Below are 19,759 nucleotides of genomic sequence, written 5' to 3' on the forward strand. Positions count from 1 at the left end.
CACACACTTCACCAGGGTAGTAACTGGTATTTAAACAATGAAAAAAGAATATCCAAGACCTGATATTCATCCAGATAAGAAAGGCCACAGCTATACAAGCATCTCAAGTAACAAATGAAAACCAGGAACATTTTATCTAACTGTAAGAAGTATACAAAATGAATCATGCAAAGAAACTTGATCACCCAGTTCTTAACAGGACATAGGAGCTTTCAATAAAATTTGAAGAAGCAGTCAAGCCTCCACACAGCTCAGCCTGAAGTTCATGTGATATCAGTATAAAACTGACACACCCCACACTCCCCCACAATCACAATGTTCCAAGGCTTTTACAATCCAGGGACCTATTTTTAGTGTGACTTTTTCTTTGGCTATGACAAACCCAAAAAATTGTTCAAACACAATTAAATTTGCTACAGGACAAAGCACAGAATGTTAAAACTAGCTCCAAAAAAAAAAAAGTTAAGCTTGAGTTTAAAATGAGTAAGAACATTTAGTGAGCCCAGAGGTGTCCCAACTCTTGAATTACTGAAGACAGGGTATCCACCAGAGCCTACCCTCCCATCAGGAACATCAGATGCATCAAATTAAAAAGGCAAATTAAGCATAGGAAGAACCCCTCAGCTAGGAAATACCAGATTGAAAAACCTCAAGCCTACTATGCACAGAATCCTGACTTTCCCCTGGATTTACAAGGGTCTTGCTCTTGCTAAAATTCAACCATTCAAGAAGCAATTCTAGCAGATGCTGCACCAGTAGTGTTGTCAATATGTGTGCAAAACTGCTTGGACACAATAGTGAGATACTTCAGCTCTGGATAAGCTATTTTTGGGCTACCACTTGTTTAGCCAAGCAGAATTCCAGAATAAAAATATTTTAGCATTGGTAAGTTTATCTACATTTGAGATCTCCAACTAATGCCTAAAATAATAATTAACTGACAGCTCCCCCCACAGCCTTTTTTTATTCATATAATTAAAAACATGCCTTGCTGGCTTAGGTCCAGTGATGAACAAGCAGACATTATTCAGTGCCTCAAGAATCAGAGCTCATAAAACAAGGTTGCACAGAGCTGCAAAAGTCACATGGTGTTAAGAGACTGCTGAAGCCTATGAAAGAAATTCTTAATAAAACAAAAGTCTCGAGAGGACAAAAATCTCAGACAATTCATGTGAAAGACTTAGCTGTTTCTGTTGATAACATATGCTGCCTACTCCTCTTCTGAAGTTCCGGGAGTGGCTGACTGTCAGACAAGTTTAACTCTGCACAGAGCAAGCCTGCCCTGGTGTGTGATTTAGGCCAGGGAAGTTTGATTACAACAGTGAACTTGTGATTTGTTCATCCTGGAGCATAACACTATTGCCATTTATTACCTTATCCATGTCTAGCCTCATTCAGATGCATTCTTCTAAACATTTTATTTAGTGAGCCACTCCAGATTTACTGTAAACACATATAAAACAGGGAGTGGCATTCATTAATGAGACTCATGTTCTATTTTTAACACACAGCCCATCTACCATGCTCCTACATGATTAAGACAACACAAGAAAATGGATGAAGTAGTTCAGTACTTTAAGAATTCATTCAGAGAAAACAAAGTTTAAAAAAAAATCCATAGGGGTAAATAAAATTAGTTTTGAACTGGCAAGAAGAGAGACTTCAGTCTTCTTACACATTACAAGAAAATTCCTCATTCAATTGTGAGCCAGAATCAATATTTTTTCAATAAGAGCCAGATTCAATTCCATTTCCTTAGCAAAGCAGTCAGTACCCAGCATAGCCAACTTCACTCATTCTCTCCCTATTTGTCAAGCTTCTGCAAGCCTCACAGGACTATAGGGAAAACATTTAAAAAAAAAACCAAAACACACCAAACTCATTAGTTTCAATTCCAAGCACCCTATCTGCCCTCAGGATTATTTTTTTCTTCCTATCAAGTTTTCCCCCTATAGGAAATACTTGAGTGTTCCACCTAGCAACATTCAGAAGACCCAATATGCCATTAAACCTAAACATGCTTCAAATATTGCCTCTACCCTGGGAGGTTTGGTCGTATGAGTTGTTAATTGTTTCAAAAGCAGGTAAAAAAGTTTAGCACAAGTTAGAATATTGTAGTCTATTAAAACTCTTTGAAGACAAAAAAATTATACAGAAATTAGCCTGAAACAGAAAGGCTATGGGGAGCATAAGGACAAGTCCAAACCTACTGAGGTCTGCAGAGAGTCTCCTACTGAATTCAGTATTTGGATCAGTCCCAAAGCATCTACAGTTACAAAGATTAGAGACAGCATCTATATTTTGAAGATACATTTTTCCTGTAAAACAAAACCAGCTGTGACTTCAGTATCTTTACTCTGATGAGACAAAGCAAGGTTTTTGCCTTTAATACAGCTTCATGGTAAGCATCACTGTCATTGGGGAATTTTAGCTTTTGGTAACAGGCTATGGAACAGCCACCTCATGAAAAATTACATCCACAAATTAATTCTGAAAGTGATGCTTATTCCCCACTATTGCTCATGGTGAAACAGGGGAAAATGCTTCATTCCACTGAGCTGCACACCAAATGCTTGCTGTATCCACTGGCAGCCTAAGACCCAAGGAAACAACCAGCTCAAAGAGCACTCTTTCATTACTGTCTCCCACCATTTGTTGGCCCAAGTTTCTGAACTACTATCAAAGAATCTGACTCAACACCAAAGTTAAATTCCTCCCCCGAATTTTTCATAGCCTAAAAGTTCTGTTCTTCAAAATAATAAAAAGCCACACACAGATGGCTGCCCACGTGTTTCCCTCCAAAAATATTAAGATGCTTTAAAACAAAGTGACATCAGGGTTGATCCTAACACGTGACTAACATGCACTGAGAGGTGAAAAATTAGTAATTTTGCATCATGCCCCCAGCCCATACTATAGGAGATCACAAAGATAAGATAAAAATTCATTTCGGTCACAATAATTTCCTTCTTACCTTGCCTCCTTCTCTTTCAAAGTCGACATATTCCCGGGTCGGTGTCTGTCGCTGCTCGCCCTGCCAGCTGGCCGGAAAAAACTGGAGAGACAGATTGGTTCCTGTGGCCACAAAAGCCTTTTAGAAAAATCAATACAAACAGGATCAGGGAGCAAGACATTACATAAATTATGCAGGCAGTCATTTATTTTTACATCAGTTTATGTCTTAAGCCAGGCAGCACAGAGAATACTTAAAGTCAAAACCATGCGCTCATCATTTTTCCTAAGTATTAAGTTACAAACATTTGATTCCATTTTGACAACATTTACCATTGGCTGCTTCAGATATAAAACACAACATGGAATCAATACTTCTTTCAAATCAGTTTTGCTGACATTAGAATCTGTCCTTTCAGTTTTGTCTGGATAACCTGTGCCCTTAGTACCTGAAGCATTAAAAACTGCCAATGCTTTTTATAGAGCTTCAGTATCTCTAGAAGAAGGACTGCTGAAGGAAAATTAACCCCTGAGACCTTTTATTAGGGACAACTTTTTTTTTTTCCTCCCCCCAAAGAAAAGCACTTCTTTTGCTTCACAATCTACTAGTGCCTAAACACTGATCAGAACCAAAATGCAAATATTCCCATTTTATCACCACTGGCAAGCAGCATCAATACACAGCTCAATTAAACTTCAGAGGATGAAATCTTCTTTGCCACCTGAAGACACCCAGGAAATCCAAATCAGTAGATACTGTGTCAGTGAGAAAGGCACCAAACCTTCTCAGTTGGAACCCCCTGTAAAATCACTAAAGGGACTGACTTAACTGTATTAGAAAAAGCATGTCTTGCTTTTAAATAATTTTCTGTAGTTTCAAATGAAAGCAAGATTGTTTACTTTATTAAGACACTGCATTTATTTGTGTATCTTATCAACTCCAAGTCAGGATGAGTATACGGATTTCTGGACATGAAATAAAAAACCCTGGCTTTGCAAGCCCTTTGCAAGGAGATTTTTTCAAGTACCTTGTGTGGTACACATGAGCATGAACTATAAGCATGTGGATACTCAAACATGCTCCCAGAACATAACTCTACTCAGAATCCCAGGGTTAAATGTAACTTGTTACAATCAAATAACTGTATTGATTAGCATGATCACCTAAGATTTAACTGGTGATCAATCCAGAATACAGTTTTCCTTAAAAGCTACACAAATACTACTTTAATAGCTGGCATTTCCTGGCAAGCAGATTTCTTTGAAGCAACCCAGAATTCAGCAACTTGACAGCATAACTGTACTGCTACCTATGACACACCATCTCTACCTGGTATTTAAGACAGCTCTGGTCGTGCAGCACTGCCTGTCACAGGATTAATAATTTTAAATTAAATTAGTTTTAAAAGTAGATGTGCTTTGTCTTAACTTTTCCTCCTTTGCCAAGGGAGACTCTGCAATCAGGTTCCACTCCAGACTATTCTTAAAAGCAGCCTATTTATTTTTAAATCTCCTGTAAAGGCCATTCTCAGGGTCATTAAAATAAGAGTAATCCATCCTGCTAATACTGGGGGAGTATTGTATATTGTATTGCTCTACAATATCCAAAGAAAAACATTTCAATGAATGCAGAAGCAGCTTCAACAAGGGCACCCTTGCACAAATAGAAAGCATCCAAACAGCCAGGGCTGCAGACCAACAGCACCAGGCTGACTAGCTTGTCATTTCTCTTTGCTTTTCTCAGTGATGCTACTTACATATCAACAAAGAAATTTATTATCTCCAAATATTTCTGACTCATAGGTCACCACCACTCAGTCTGCTCATGAGCTACCTTCCCACTTCCCAGCATCTTTACCAAACAGGTGGTTTACACTCTTTCATTTACACACTTAAAATGCCCACAGAGAGAGATCCTGGAGATCACTGCAGCCCTCCAGGCTATGCCAGCATCTGCAGACTCCCAGAATACTGGATCAGATACTTGCTTTTTTGGGGAACAGAGAGCCTGAAGTGCCCATGCCCCCCTGCTTCCAGCCCCTAACTTCAGCTAGAGGTAAGAACCCTGGGAATAAATCCCAGAGAAAAGAAAATGGAAGAACAGAAAATTCCCACATCCTCACGGAGTCATGCAGGCAACATGCAAACCACAGGTTATTTACAAAGCTATGTAGGTATTTATCCTCTGGATTTTTTGAAGCCTGTTCCCTCCCTTTGAACAATTAAAATACTCATGTGCTTCTCAAATCAAAATCATAGCTTGCTACTGAAAAGCTCAAGAAGAGTCTTGCTAGTAACCACACAGGACTACACTGAATCCAACAATTTTCTTGTAGTAGCAAGCAAATAAATAAAAAAAACAACAAAACCCCAAAACAACAAAAAACCCAAACCACTGGTATGGTCTTAAATTTGAAAGTAAAAAAAAAAACAAAAAACAAAACACCACAAAAAACCCCCCCCAAAAACAAAACAAAACTACAAAACCCAAACAAACAAAAAAGAAAAAACAAAAAAGCAAAACCTAATTTTCTATACAGAGCTTTGTGAAGCTCAGTCTGAAATGCTATCATCCATACATGCCTCAAATTTTGCAAAGACCTCATCAGGTAGCACAGGGGTGACCTGAGCCACACGTGGAGTATCAATACAAGCACCTTCCAAACAAAGAGGTGGTGAGGAAGTCTCCCAAAACAAATTTAGCATGGAAAGTTATTTTCAACTTACCAAAGCAATACCAGTAAATCCCAAATCTTAATATTTCACAGGTACTTTCTCAGGAACACTGGTAATTATTTTCTTTGTTCCATCAAAACTTGACAGAGGTAACAAACAGCTTACTGCCAGTTCTACATTAAATCCCTAAGATATTCCCCAGGTTTTTTTACCTGCTTAAAAAGCTCATTTGCAAAGGCTCCCTTCAGAGATAAAAGAATAAATCCTTGATGTCTGGAAAAATACTAAATTCTTAAAAAAGTTAAACTGCTAGGTCTTTTTAACATCAGCCATTACACACACTACATTTCTAAATAAACGTGCCCTGTTCACAAAACAAAACCAGCTGTTTCAGATCAAAAATATAGGAGCTGTTTTATAATTAAGTAGTATTACTTAGAACAGGCAACACTGGTTGCTTCCAAGGGACGAAGTTCTGGTAGAGAAAGACAGGAGTAGCCTTGGAAATCCAAAGGTGAAACTACAGCGATTTTTAATTTATCTAAATAACTGCACAGGCTGCATTAGAAAGCTGGTTGATAAACTAGACATTCATTTCATTTATTTTTTTAGGGAAGGATTCTGTTATACCATGCATTTTCACTTGCTCACAAGCTTCAAATGCTAGCAAGCCACCTTTTCCTCACCTACCTATTGTTTGCCTAGTGACTTTTGAAAGGAAGCAAACATGCACCATTAAATATGAACATTAAAAAAATAATAATAGTAAAATCAAGGAAGAAGCTACAAACGGCCTCCCACAAAAAGGTGTTTCTGGTTCTTAGATCACAGGGGTAAGAGGCAGTTAAAATAGTTACTCAATAAAAGCTAACCATGTACTTCAGTGTACATCTTTTTATGCACTGATGCAAATGAACATCAGTTGCAGCAAGTGGCATTCAATTACATTTGTTTGGATGTGCCTAAGAATAGTTTAAGAATTAATTCCACTGTGAACTGACTAGCAGTATCCACACCACATGAAATTAAAGAATCATTGTATCATACGTGCAGAGTAAGGAGCTGTTTTCTACGGGAAAGCAATGCTTACCCCATGTTCTATTGTATCAAGTAAATGAAAAATAGGTTACTTCTGAATTTTAAGAGCAGCCAACAGTCGAAAACTTCACAAGGCTATGAGATACTGATCCTGCAGAAGAAATATACAGCAGAAACCACACCAGGAAGGAACTAGTCAGTTCTTGACTACGCCAAGCCATACTTCATCTCACTTCTTAATTCTCCACGTACTGCAAGTAACCTTAATGAATGAGAAAATCGGGGCTGAACTGCCAAGTTTCAGGTTAAGAATTTAATTTTAAAAAGCACTTATTGCACAGACGCATCTAAGAGCCCATTCGAGACTTCGAGCCAGCGTCTTCTCAACAAATTTCACTCAGTTCCGAAAGCTACGATTGAGAGGGAAAAAAAAAAAAAAAAAAAAGCAACTGAATATCGAAACGAGCCGCTCACAACCCCAACACGTGTCCGGGGAGAGAAGTGCAGCCGGATGGCACTGCCGGTGCTCGGAGGGCTCCGGGAGATGTTCCTCCCTCCACATCACCGCCCCGGGACCCCGGGACCGCCGGCACCGGGTTCGCTCCGCTCCGGCAAACTCGGGCCGCCGCCTTCCAGCGATTGAACGCTAAAGGGACAGAAACGCTGCCGTTTAACGACCCCGTCTCCTCCCCTCAGCCTCTGAAAGGCGGCAAATGTCACTTTTTTTGTCCTCAAGGAAAACTTTCCAGCCCGGCGCGAGCCCCCGGGCCCGGCTAAACACCCCCCCACTTCCCCGCGCCGAGCAGCTCAGCTGAGCTACTTCCAGCGTTCCTTCTCCTCCAAGCCTCCCTCAAACTTTTTATTAAAAATAAATAAATAAATTTAAATAACTGGGGAGGACGGCGGCGGGGCCCAGCCGTCTCACGACTGCCTGGCGCCCCTGCCCACCCCGCTGCCGGCGGCCCCCGAGGGGAGCTCGGCGCCACTTACGATCTCGGAGCGGCCGTCGCGACAGGCGTTCTGGAAGCGGGCCTGCCTCTCCTCGTGGGGCCGGTCCCTGAAGCCGGTGTATTTAATCTGCGGAGAACAGGGAGCGCAATCAGAGGGGCCCAATTCCCGGCGATAAGGGGGCAGCGGAGTGCACAGACTGAGCTTCCCTAGCGCCGCCGCCCGCCTCGGCTCCCTCCGCCGCGCCTGAGGTGAGAAGCGGGGCTGCCCCGGCCCCTTGGCGGAAACTTTCCTCGCGGAGAGGAGGGTCAGAGGACGGGGGTGGTGGAAGCGGGCTGCCCGCCGGCTCACCTCGCACTCGCGGCTCAGCTTCCTGAAGAACTCCTCGTTCTCGAACTTGCTCCGCTGGTCGGGGACAACCCGCGGCATGGTGGTGTGGCCGCCGCCGGCTGCCCTCCCTCCCGCCCCGCGCTGTCCCAGCCCCAGCGCTCTCCTCGCCCTTTGTTAGCCCCCGTCGGCGGCGGCAGCACCCCCTCCCTCCCTCTCTCTCCTCCCTCTCCCGCCTCCCAGCGCAGAGCAGCAGCCACCACCGCCCGCTCCCGCCTCTCCCCTCCCTCCCCTTCGACTTCCTCCCGGCTCGCACACCCCGGCCGAACAGCCGCGCCATTCACAACCCCGCCGACACCCCCGCGCATGCGCCGCGGGGCTCCCGCACCTCCCTCCGAGGCGGGAAGCGGCTTGAGTTCGGGTGGGGGGACACACACAACACATCGCCTCACACCCACCTTTCCCAACCGCATCCCCTCACCCGGGCGGTGACGCACTCGTAGGGCTGAGGAGAGCGGGGTCTTTCCCCCTTTGCTCCCCCCTGCCCCGGCTTAGCGCGGTCCGTCTCGATGGTTTCCGGCTTCCTGCTTCGAGGGGAGCAGCCTCAGCCCGGCCGTGGGTTGCGCTCCCCTTGCTCGGGGTCCCTCCCGGGCCGTCCCTCAGCTTCCTTCCCCCCCTTTCCCACCGCCACTTCAGTCTCGGGGGGTGCGGGCTTCGCACCGGCCGCTCGGGGGCAGGGAGGGCTCTCCGCGGCCCGGTGCGAGGGCCTGGGCTAAACCCAGGGCATGGTGCGTGTCCCATGGCTGCTAAAAGGATCCTGCAGCCTCACTCCGGCTGCCCTCCCAAACAGGCCTCCGGGGGCTGCGCTGCTCCCTCCCCGGGCTTGCTGGGCCGGGGAGCTCGTTCTGAGGCTTCAAACTCTGAAGCTTCGGTGTCTGGCGTTCTGCTGTGAGGCTGCTGCAAAAAAAAATCCAGCGCTTCGGTTCACCAGTGCTTAAAAAAAGTTCGCTTTGCACGCAGGCTAAAAATACAGCACCGAGAGACCATCCTGAAGTCTTGATTCTAATCATCTGCACGCACAGGAACTTGACAGGAGCTCATGGGATCAAGGAGCACAGCAGGACAAAATCAGCTGTCCCTAAATCAATTTTTTTTCCAACTTCACCTTGGTTATCTTCTTTTCCTTCTACCACTTCCCCAGCCTTTCAGCAGCTCAAGCATTGTAAGGATAGTTGCCCATGCCAAAAAAAAACCCCAAAACCTGTTGGCTGTTACGGATACCTATTACCAATGTAAAAATATTAGAGTGTATTAGATCTTCTGATAAAGAAATGAGGTTTTCTAATCTCAAAATCATACAATCTTAACTTTACACGTACTCATGCAAATTGGGAGAGGGCAATGCTAGGGTTAGCCAAAAGGCATGATTTGAATCAAGTCTGAGGAACTTCATAAAAAAATGAGGGAAGTGTCAGTATCCCTCAACTAACTGTATACCAGCTCCATAAAAAGGAGGGGTTTTTTGAAATGTAGAAAAAAATTTAAGAGACGCTTAAGACGTTTATGAGCTGCAGATTCAGGCAGCAACTCTGTGTTTGAGATGTACCCTCCGATTTTTGGTACATTCCTGTAATGCAGATATGTGTGTAAATTCAGAAATGAGAAGCACTAAAAGAGCTGTTCTAAAAGTTTTCTTCAAAACTGAACAGTAATACACTGAAACTGAAAACATAAAAATGTTAATATAGGTCTCAAATCGTGTAGATTAATACAAACCCCTAAGTGAAATTCTCCTGAACATCAGGCACATTTAAAGCTCCCAAAATAAGATATTTAAAAAAAAAAAAATCTGCATCACTTTTCATCTTACAGCAAGATCAATACCAAGAGCATAGACCTGCAGGAGACCTGCCAAGTTCATAAGGTAGAAACCTGCTCTCTTAACCTCCAATAATCTTTCACTACTCACTAGCACATTGCTCAGTTCCCACCTTCTCCCCCCAAAAAACTGCCTGTGTTTTCTTTCAAGAAACAGTTTGCAAAAAAAAAAAAAGTTACCAAGGTCAAAAACAAGAGCAGTGGTTGTAAAGCCCTAATATAAGAAATGGGAGACAATCACCTAGGCAAGTGTGGGTTTTTGACCTTGGAGTATGTTTTTCTAGACTTTGGAAAGAATGTAAAATCTGACTGCTTTCCTCCAGGAAGTTCTTTGTTTTATGTTTTTCATCCTGGAGTTTTCCTCTCCCCACTGCAAAGTTTTTGTTTTAAACCAACTGAGTCAATATTATCGTAGAGTTTGTAACAGATCAGATGCTGCTTCTCTGCGTTGTCCTGGCTGGTCAGAGGTGAGATGGAAAACACTGGCATGGTGTCATTCTGAATTTATTGAATTTCTCTATACTAAGCTAACGCACACCAAAAAAATTCACTTTTGCTCTGAAAAACCATAGTGAAGGGAACTGGTTCCTTGATATTGTGACAGATACAACTGGGAGAAAATTATTTTAAACCTGCTTTCTCATCAAGGAAAGATGATGAAATTGGACCAGCTTTTCCCTCAACCCTGTGCATTTTCCCTCTACCTCCAACATTTAACAACGCAATTCAGGTCTTAGAGATGTCCCTGCTTTTATTGTTCATAGCTAGGCAGAAGAAAGGCACAAAAATTAGTGTCTTTCCAGCAAGAGAGGCTTCAGCATAATTTCCACAGTTATTTACCCTGCTGGCCAACAGCCAGATAGTCAACACAGATCAGAAGCAGCTTTGCAGGTGGTAGCTGGGGGATATGAGAGGGAAAGCTGAGGTTACGGATAAAACCTCATGGGAATTCTCCAGCTCAGTTAACCTTTTTTCTTCTCCGTTTACTTTTTAGCCCTGTATCATCAGTGCACCAGAAGGAGCTGGATCCTTTTTTCCTTCTGCATGACCAAGTGCAACTGCTTCCTAAAGGTGTCATGGATATCTCTGCAAAGCCTTTCAGTGCAGTTCAGGCTGCTCAAATGTGACCAAACTTACCATGGTCTGTCCATCCATGGTCTGTTGATCCACAAGAACTTTGGCTGGTCCTGAGCCTGTGGCTGAGTTACCTGCAGAGAACAGAAAGGGCAAGCTTGTAGGCATGCTGGTTTGTGAGCCATTCCTCAGAGCAGACCCCTTTCCAAAATAACACCTAACATGTTTATAGTGCATGGATAACTGAGACATATACCAGTTAAAGATACACAGATGGAGCTTTCTTCAAGAGACAAGTCCTGTCCACACTGCACTTTCTAGAACCCTTCTTTACCATGTCTTTAAAACCTCTGGTTTTCCCTCTGTAGCAGTATTTGCTGAACAAATCCCTGGCACTGATGCTGTGTTCTCTAGATTTCACACATGTGAGACACTAATAAGCAAAGGCTCCTGCATATCCACTGAGCTATGGCAGCTGCAGCATAATCAAGCACCAGTGTTTTGTATATACAAGCTACTCTCTGATTACAGATCCATTATTAAGCTGTCTGCAAGATATAATTATGCACATTAGGCATGAAATGTATTCCACTTACGCAAGTTCCATGCTTAGGGGTTGTACAAAACTCAGGAGGAGGGATAGAAGTTGAGCAGATGGATTATCTTCTTTCCCTCAGTCTAATTTGTATTACTCTGCTACCAGAACTGGTGCTCCCAGCCAGAATATCTTCAGTGAAGCCATCCCACCAGTGACATGGCATGTTGCTGGTGGGTTCATGGATCTTCAGTCATATGCAGGAATCATCCTGAAGTGCTCTAACTCATCTCCAGAGGAGCTTTTAATGCCTAGCCTGCATACATCAGCAAAAAGATCTCTCAGGACTCCCAAGAAAACTCTAATGAGGAACATAGGCAATGCAGAGGCCCAGGAGCTGTTGGTGTCAATTTACATGTGGCAAAACACTTTATGGATGTAGGGACTCCAAATGTGACAACAGCTTTCAGGACTTGACTAAGTCCAAAGTTGATCTCTAAACATCTTATGTACCACACAAAGAGAGATAAAAGTCACACCACAGCAGTTAAAACAGAATTATCTACTTTTGCATGCTGAGTGGGAAGCTGCCTACTAGTAAAAAATGCTAAGCATGGGGGCTGTGAGGGAGGAAGCAGAACCTGAGCTCTTTTCTCTAAACCAGGCTACAAGGAGATGCATCTGTTGACTCCAGATCCCAAAGCTGGAACCTTTTCCCTAAAAGAACGTGCCTACAGGTGCTACTTGAATTAACTGAATGTGACTCCCTTGTCAGAACGTCTCCTGCCTGCCTCTCTTGTTCCTGAACATTTGGAGCACTTAGAACATGGGAGACCCTTTCCAGGCTGAAGCCCAAATTCCTGGCCACCTCAACAAGCACCTTTGTCCCAAGAACCCTAACAGAAGAGTAGCTCCCATCAGGGTTGCTACCAGAGTGCAACAAGAGACCCAAGCCTCCATCATCAAGACTAAATGAAAAGCCAGTTAAACCAGTCATCCTTTCCCACCAGCTGATCTGGACACCCTTGGCTATTTCTGAGTTTTAACACTGGCAATTTAACAACATGCTTCACAAAGAAATTGCCTTTTTTTGCCAGAACCTAGACATGCAACATCTCCCATGAAAGCCTCTCCTGTACAGCATGGGATGGCCACCTGAATACACTCTTCTGACACTTGCATGCCAGCAACTAATCCTGGAAAGATCAGGAATTTGGGCAACTATGGAAGCACAGTGGGATACCAGATACACGAGACTGATGCAGCAAATGTGGCCTCTGAGCTTGGCACAGCCTGAGGAAAACACAATATCTAATGAACTGAAAATCCATTTAAATTCTTTCAGTTAACCAGGGGAATACAGATGTTTTTCTACAAACCAACATGAAATGAAACCTGAGAAAATCTGAACTGATTAATCCTCTGATGATGCAACAGGAGCTGAACTCCTCAGTTAGAGAACCAAACCAGATAACCCCACATGGCTGCTTGACTTTCAGACTGATAATTTTAACACTGATGGTGATCACAGAAGCAGGCATACATTTCTAGGATTCTGTGCTATCTGCACATGTTTTGGCAATGGAACTGTGCAGGTTTTATATTAAAAAGCCATTTTTTAAATTTAACAATTGCCACATAAACTGTGACAAGAAACCTTATCTGTACGCAGAGTCTCCACTGCCTGGCCACCAGACAGCATGAGGAGGAGCCTCTCCCAGCCTTGCCTGTGGCCTCTGAAATGACACTTGGAGCCTATCACTTCACCTCCCATGCCTCAATTCCCCCCCTTATCAAACTATTTGAGATATCCTGGTGAAGATCTTATGGAAAGAGCCAGGCACTCTCATTATCCATGATGTTGAGCAACAAGGATAAAGTTTAACTAAGCACTTGGGTGACTCACCCAAGACACGGAGATGGAAGGAAGTGTTTAGAGATGGCCTTGGTGAAATCAGTTCTGAAGATGCTGGGCACACAGACAATACTGGTGGCACACACCAGTATCAGACATAACTTTTTCTGTGTATTATCTGATGCACTTCCAGCAGCCACAGCACCTTGTTCCATTGCATTTCTTAAGCTATTAAAAACTCCTTCAAAAGTATATGCGTGGTTTTTGGGGGGTGGCAGACTGTGCGAGAGAGCCTTTCCCAGCTCTTAAAAAACTAGCACTGTAGGAAATGGGTTGAAACAACTCAGTTGATGGCTGATGTGAGACAGCAGAAGTGGCCACCCCTGCTTGGTCCTCCTGCATGAGGAGCAGAGGGGGTGTTCAGAGTCAAAGCCTGGAAACCAAACACACATTCATGGGCTGAATTTGAGATGATGGGGGAGAAAGCTACACAGAGGGTGACTCAAAGCCCTGTTCTGGCTCCACATGTGAATATTTATCACTGAGTAAGCTGTCTTTTGATGGTATTCAGGGCAACTGTTAGAGGTGATTCAGTCTTGGTACAGATGATGGCCAAGGGACACTACAGACCTAAGAGAGATTATTCTTACAAGCTTTAACTTTCCTCTTGTAGATCCAGTGGTGGAAAGAAGTTACATTTCTGAACCTTTTTTTTACCTTCCCTATGATCAAAGCAGAAATTAACTCCCACATGTAATCAAGGACCTTATGACTTTACCCAGCTGAAATAAAAATACCAATAAAGTTCACAGTAGGGGAGATTTGCAACAGGCACAGCTTCACTGAAAGTGTTTTGTTGGTAAGAAACAAAGAAGTTTATGCACAAAAAGATCCCTCCCTCCAAAATTTGTTTAGAAGAGTCAGACAACTACAGAAGATTTATAAGCACAACTTGCATTAATCTCTGTTCTGTTTCTACAAAGTTTTCCTGAAGATATTATAAGTTGTTCTACCACCATTCAGTACAAAAAAGTGTCTCACACTTTATCCACCTTTAAGACATACACCCAGCTTTAAATTTGCATCGTAGAAGGCAGCAAGGTGTTGACTTTCAAGCATCAAATTATTCTAAAACCCTTGTTCTTAAAGAACTGATTTAATTTTCAAGACAAAAGTTGCCTTTCAGAACTGAGCAGAGTTCCGTCCCCCAGACACATGCAGACCTTTGATTTCCATGCAACTAGCACACCAGGCTTCCACATGGTATCATAACAAATGGATTTTATTGTCCTTGCAGAAAAATCAGGGCTCTGCTTAGGGGAGGAAGAGACTGGGAGGCAAAGTCATGCAGTGTGTTGTACAGTCAGACCTTCCAGGCCAGGAGGAGCTGCCACCATCTACAAACAAAGCACTCAGAGGTGAAGTCTCACATTGAGCCTGATACTGGAAATTAGCAATATTTAAATTGATGTCTCAAACCAAGTCTCCAAGGAAATATTTCTCTTTACCAGCACATCCCATCACGGGCAGGTTTGGAGCACTCTGGTGCAGGGGGTACAGCCCGCTGCTCTTGTTATGGAGCTTGCAAAGTTTTAAAAATAATAATAATAATAATAATAATAATAATTTTAAAATACTTGGCTGCTACTTTGAGGAGTTACCAAAGCCTGCCTGCCTTGTATCAACTTCAAGAAAGCAAAGCTCATCTCATCTCTGTACTGCTGAGCTGCCTTTTCACCTTCTTTTAAAACAGTGCTGTTATTGTTTTTGTTCTCATTGATCTTATCCTTTGAGAATTTGGAAGGGATTTCAAAGAGGCAGGGTGTTGATAGTAACTTTGTTTTCATGTTTCTACTCTGTTGAGGAAAGCTCTTTGTTTCCATTGACTAGGAATTAAGATGGCCCCAACCCTCAACTCTAATCCAGAATAGTCTCAAGAGCCTTTACCTTGACTTCGTAAGAGCACCAACATTTCCTCATGTTCTGATTGCACATTTCAGGTTGAAGGGTGTATTTACAGCTGTCCCAAGACAGACTCCTGTCCAGCACACTCTTCCCATAGGATTTTCCCAGCAGATAGGGATTTTCCCCTGCTCAAGTCTTCAGCATTGTAATTTACCAATAGCAAAGAGACCACCTATGAGCCAGTGCTAATGCAGCACTGAAAGGAGCAAGGCACAAGAGTATTAGAGGTTGTTCTTCACCTCTCAGTCACCTCTGTGGGCTCTGGTAGCAGCTGCAGTGTTTGCAGATGTCCAGGTAAGCTCGAGACTGACCCACAGAGCATAAGGAAAAATAAAGGTCACTTCCAGTTTCACTTGAAAGAAATTCCAGTGGCTACTCCAACCCCATCATCCAGACGGGGTTAATGTGTAGCAAGGGCAGATCTGGTTTCATCTGAGATCCTAGATTTTTCCACAGTCTTTACTATTTGGGGAAAAGAACAAACCTTGAAAGCTGAAGGAAGAAAACCATGGCCCAAGTATAGAACTGGGTCCTGTTGCAGGGGAGTTAACACAAGACAGTGTTCTACACAAACCCAGGCTTCTCTCAGGAGCGTTAAAACAAAAGTAGGCTACTTTCCTCAGGATTTGCACCTCCATTCTCCCCTTTCACCTGCACCACCTAATTTAAAGGCTTTTGGAGGAATTTCTGAATCCTGCTTTCCCTAATTTTCTTGAGCTTGACCTGCAGACTTAACAATTTATTGTGTAGGAGAATGGAAAAGAAAAAAAAGGCACACAGGGGTAGTAATCTCCCACACTTCGCTTTACTACAAGTCCAGTGTCAAACTGAGTTTGTGCAGGGTGAGACTTTTTTGGACAGAAGGTCCTTTAAAGGTAAAGAGAGTGACTCTGGAACCTCTCACAAGAAACATCTCAGTATCAACTGAGATTTCCAGACCAACCAAGCCGTGTCCACCACAGAGCTCTCTTGTTCTGGGGGAGGTAGCACCTGGCTGGCTGATCTTCAAGTCATAGCCCTGCTCCCAGATTTCAGATCAGAGCACTCAAGGGTTCCAAAAACAGTCCCAAAGTGCCCCCATTCAGCCATAATGCAATGGCACAATTCCCTAACCTTGTTCTCAGAAACAGCTGAGATTTTTGGCTGCTTTTTAAAACAAAAAGGCAAAGAAGAGGGAAAAAGCAGGGGGTGGAAGACAGCTTGAGGGAAATGCCTGAGCCTGGCAAAGCTCAGCTATTTAGGCTAAAGCTTTGGCAAGGCTCTGAGCAGTCAGACTGCTTACAATGAAAACCACCTGACACGCTTGATGCCTTCATACCCACTCATAAAAACACAAACACCTCGAGTATCTACAAAACCTGGGGCTCCACAGCAGATAGGGTGAGCACTAATGAAGGGGTTCAAACTGCAGCAGCCAGATCAAGATCAGGTAACAGGAGAACATTTGACTAAAGATAACTTGAGTCCTGGGACAGATTTCCCAGGAGAAAGAAGTTTCCATCACAGAAGGTTGTCAGAAGCAGATGGAATGCTGTACTACCCCTGCTGTAGCTAAAAGCAGCTAAAAAGGGAACCAGGTGACACATCAGAACCCCTTGATATTTCCTCTATACACAGTCATTTACACATGCTAACAGTGATGATCTTGTTTTAGTAGGATTTTATAGCTGTTAAAGTGACCTTCAACAGGGAGATGGTGGAGTCACCATCCCATCTATGTGCTCCATGTAAATGGAGCACTCCATGCCATACTCTAGTGGGATACTGGTTTGGGTTTTTTTCTGGGTTGGCACTTCAACGTGGTTATCTTAAAGGTCTTTTCTAACTGTGACAATTCTGTGGTTCTGTGACCTACTTTTCACATCCATGTTTTAACAGCATTTCTGTCCCTCTGTGACAGAGGTGGTGAAGCAGAGGCACATGAGGATTGTGTGACTTCTCCCTGCTCACAGAGGACTCGTCTGGGTAGGGCTGATGACAGCAGGATTTAGCACTATGCATCCACCACTTCTCTACCCAAACAGATCTTCTCCCTGGGAAATTCAGGAAAGTTCACACATGCTTTTTCATGGGCACTCATTGATGGAGTTCCTGGTTTTGGCTGCTGCTGCTGCTCTAGGGTTTATGAGCCCATTACCCTAGGATCTCCTCACAGCTACCTCATCCTCTCTTCTTTTCTCCAGCCAGGGGATTTCCACTTTGTTCTAAGATCCAAAATCACTTTGTTTAGCAGTCTGCTGTGCTTTATCTTTTATGAGGAAAGATCCTGGATGGGAGCTTTTCCTCTGTTTTCATCATCTACTTTTCAACTCCTTCCCTTCACTTCCAACCTGGCACGTCTCCACCATATGTCTAAGTACTTCGTACCATGGGGATTCCTCTTTATTTGCTCTTTCCATTCCTGCTTCTTCCAGGCTTCATTTTAGCTGTGGAAAGCTTTGGGAACTGGAGCAAGCCACTTGAGTGTCAGAAGATCTAACAGAGAACATCCAAGGATGTCTGGTGGGCAGATCATGGCTCTGTGAGCAGTTTGTTTCCTCACCACTTCTCTTTTGCTCTTAACAGCAGCATCCCCAATATTATGTATCAACAAATTTTTGATTGTCAGGTTTGAGTTTTACAATCATTGGAGATCCAGAGCTTTTTGGTTTCTTCCACTTCATTGGCTTTTAAACTTGATTTTCACATCCTTTGTATTTATCATCATTTTCTCAGCAGCGCCACACTGTTCACCTCCATCTCTTTGGTTTGCCTCTAGATGGGAAACAGCAACAATTAATTCAGGATCAGTTCTCTTACACTCTGCAGAGTGATTTCATACAGTGTTGGATCCCAGTCCCTGTCACATCTGCTCTCATTCAGTTTGGCAACCAACTCATTTTCCACCATGGCATCATCATGGCTCTTTTCTGCTCTTGCAAGGAGTCTGCTGCCATTTGTGAGTTTTTGCCCTTTGATGTGTCTTCATCTGCCAGGAACCTGAAGCAACATTCATTTCCAGAGATGAAAAGCAAGTGTGACTATCATACTTTAGGGTCCAGAAGGAGTGTGTTTGGTCATCCAGTTCAGGCTTCTGCCTCCATTAAAATCCAAGAACAGATAAAGGGGATCCACACTTTTGGCTTCAACAAAGGTGTGGATGAAAACATGCCAAAGGCAGCTTGCAATGGCACCCCAGCTTTGTTTGTGGGCAGCATGGTCCCCCATCACCTCCAAGATAACTTGCAGATTGTTATGAAGGGGAAACCAAGCTGAATTAACCATTGCTTTGCAGCTCCTTCCCTGTTGGTTAGTTGTCAAGGCAGACCTGTTTCTCTCTGCCAAAGGAAAACCAGCCTGAGAGGGGACAAGACAACAACCAGGGAAATTGTTCTTAGGAAAAGATGCTAATTCAAGAACTTTGATTTCCATGTCAGATTTGCTGATAGAGCATTGAAGAGCAGAGCTTTAAGATCCAACCTCCCCTCTTTCAAGGTGTGTCACCCACCACATTTCATATCTTGGTTGTGACAGGCTGAATTTCAGTGGGTTTTCTACCTTAGGCTGTACATGGATGGAGTTTCATCTCCTATAGAATTAAGCCAGAGATACCCAAAAATGTTTCCAGGAGGCAAATTGCACACACAGACACACACCCAGAGAGACACAGAGCTGGGAAAAACCTCCACTTTGTCCACTGGGAAAAAAAAAAAAATAAAAAAAAATCAACAAACCCTAATCATTTAAAACACAATTAGTTACAGTCTCTGTCTTGCTTTTGAGCATGTTAAATTAAAGCTGGTTGAGTCAGTCTGTTCTCCAGGTAACCAGAGCTCTGTGGCAAAGCCACACACCACTGCTGTCCCCAGATACAGAAAGTCCTCACAGAGCTCTCCTCTGGGTCTGTTTCCCAGCATTTATCACTGAGAGGAACTTATCACTTCAGGAATACCATGATTGCCAGAAAAACATCTAAGAAAAGCCCAGAAACACTGTGCAGTAATTTAACTCTCTGCCTGAAAACTTCTTGCCCCCATGGCTGCTGTCTGCTCACTGGCTTCGTGTGAAGAAGTGGTGCAAAACTTCTCTGAAAGTCAGATCTCTTGCACATTTTTCTGTAAAGCTGCCTGTAATCCACCTGTTGGGGTTTTTTTAATGCTTGTGCAGGCAGAATTGATGAGAAGCCTCAGCCCCAAGTGCAGGGGTAGGCTGCTGGCCCTGCCTGCTTTGAAGGCACCATCCTCCTCCACTTGGGTATTTAATGCCAAACAAGAACCTTCCTCCTAGGGAAGTGACATCCCCACAATGCAGAAGGGAGAGAACAGGATCTGGAGTTGTGAAGCACAAAAAGCTGCAATACAAGCAGAGGTGTGGGCATGAATATGGACATGAGATGGGCCCCTCCATCTCCATTCCTCTGCACTGCCTTTGAACTGAGGAGGAAATGCTTGTGGCAATGCAGGATGCAAAGCTGGTTATGCTCTGCTGGAGGAACACATATGTAGCCAGGGAACACATGACTACTGAGAGAT

General features: G+C 43.6%; 1 protein-coding gene across 3 annotated transcripts in view; it reads right to left on the bottom strand.

Annotated features, from left to right (window-relative positions):
- The window catches only part of CBFB (core-binding factor subunit beta), a 40,620-nt gene extending 32,449 nt beyond the window's left edge, over window positions 1-8,171 (bottom strand). For all 3 annotated transcript variants that reach the window (XM_030457964.1, XM_030457963.1, XM_030457965.1), the window contains exons 1-3: window positions 7,966-8,171; window positions 7,657-7,743; window positions 2,975-3,091 (exon numbers count right to left, since the gene is read on the bottom strand). In XM_030457964.1, coding sequence (XP_030313824.1) covers window positions 2,975-3,091; window positions 7,657-7,743; window positions 7,966-8,043 — 282 coding nt within the window. In that variant the 5' untranslated portion in view covers window positions 8,044-8,171. The remainder of the gene's footprint in view (window positions 1-2,974; window positions 3,092-7,656; window positions 7,744-7,965) is intronic.
- Between the last annotated feature and the right edge of the window lie 11,588 nt (window positions 8,172-19,759).

The sequence above is a fragment of the Calypte anna genome, chromosome 11 (assembly GCF_003957555.1).
Source record: "Calypte anna isolate BGI_N300 chromosome 11, bCalAnn1_v1.p, whole genome shotgun sequence".
Classification (NCBI taxonomy): Eukaryota; Metazoa; Chordata; class Aves; order Apodiformes; family Trochilidae; genus Calypte; species Calypte anna.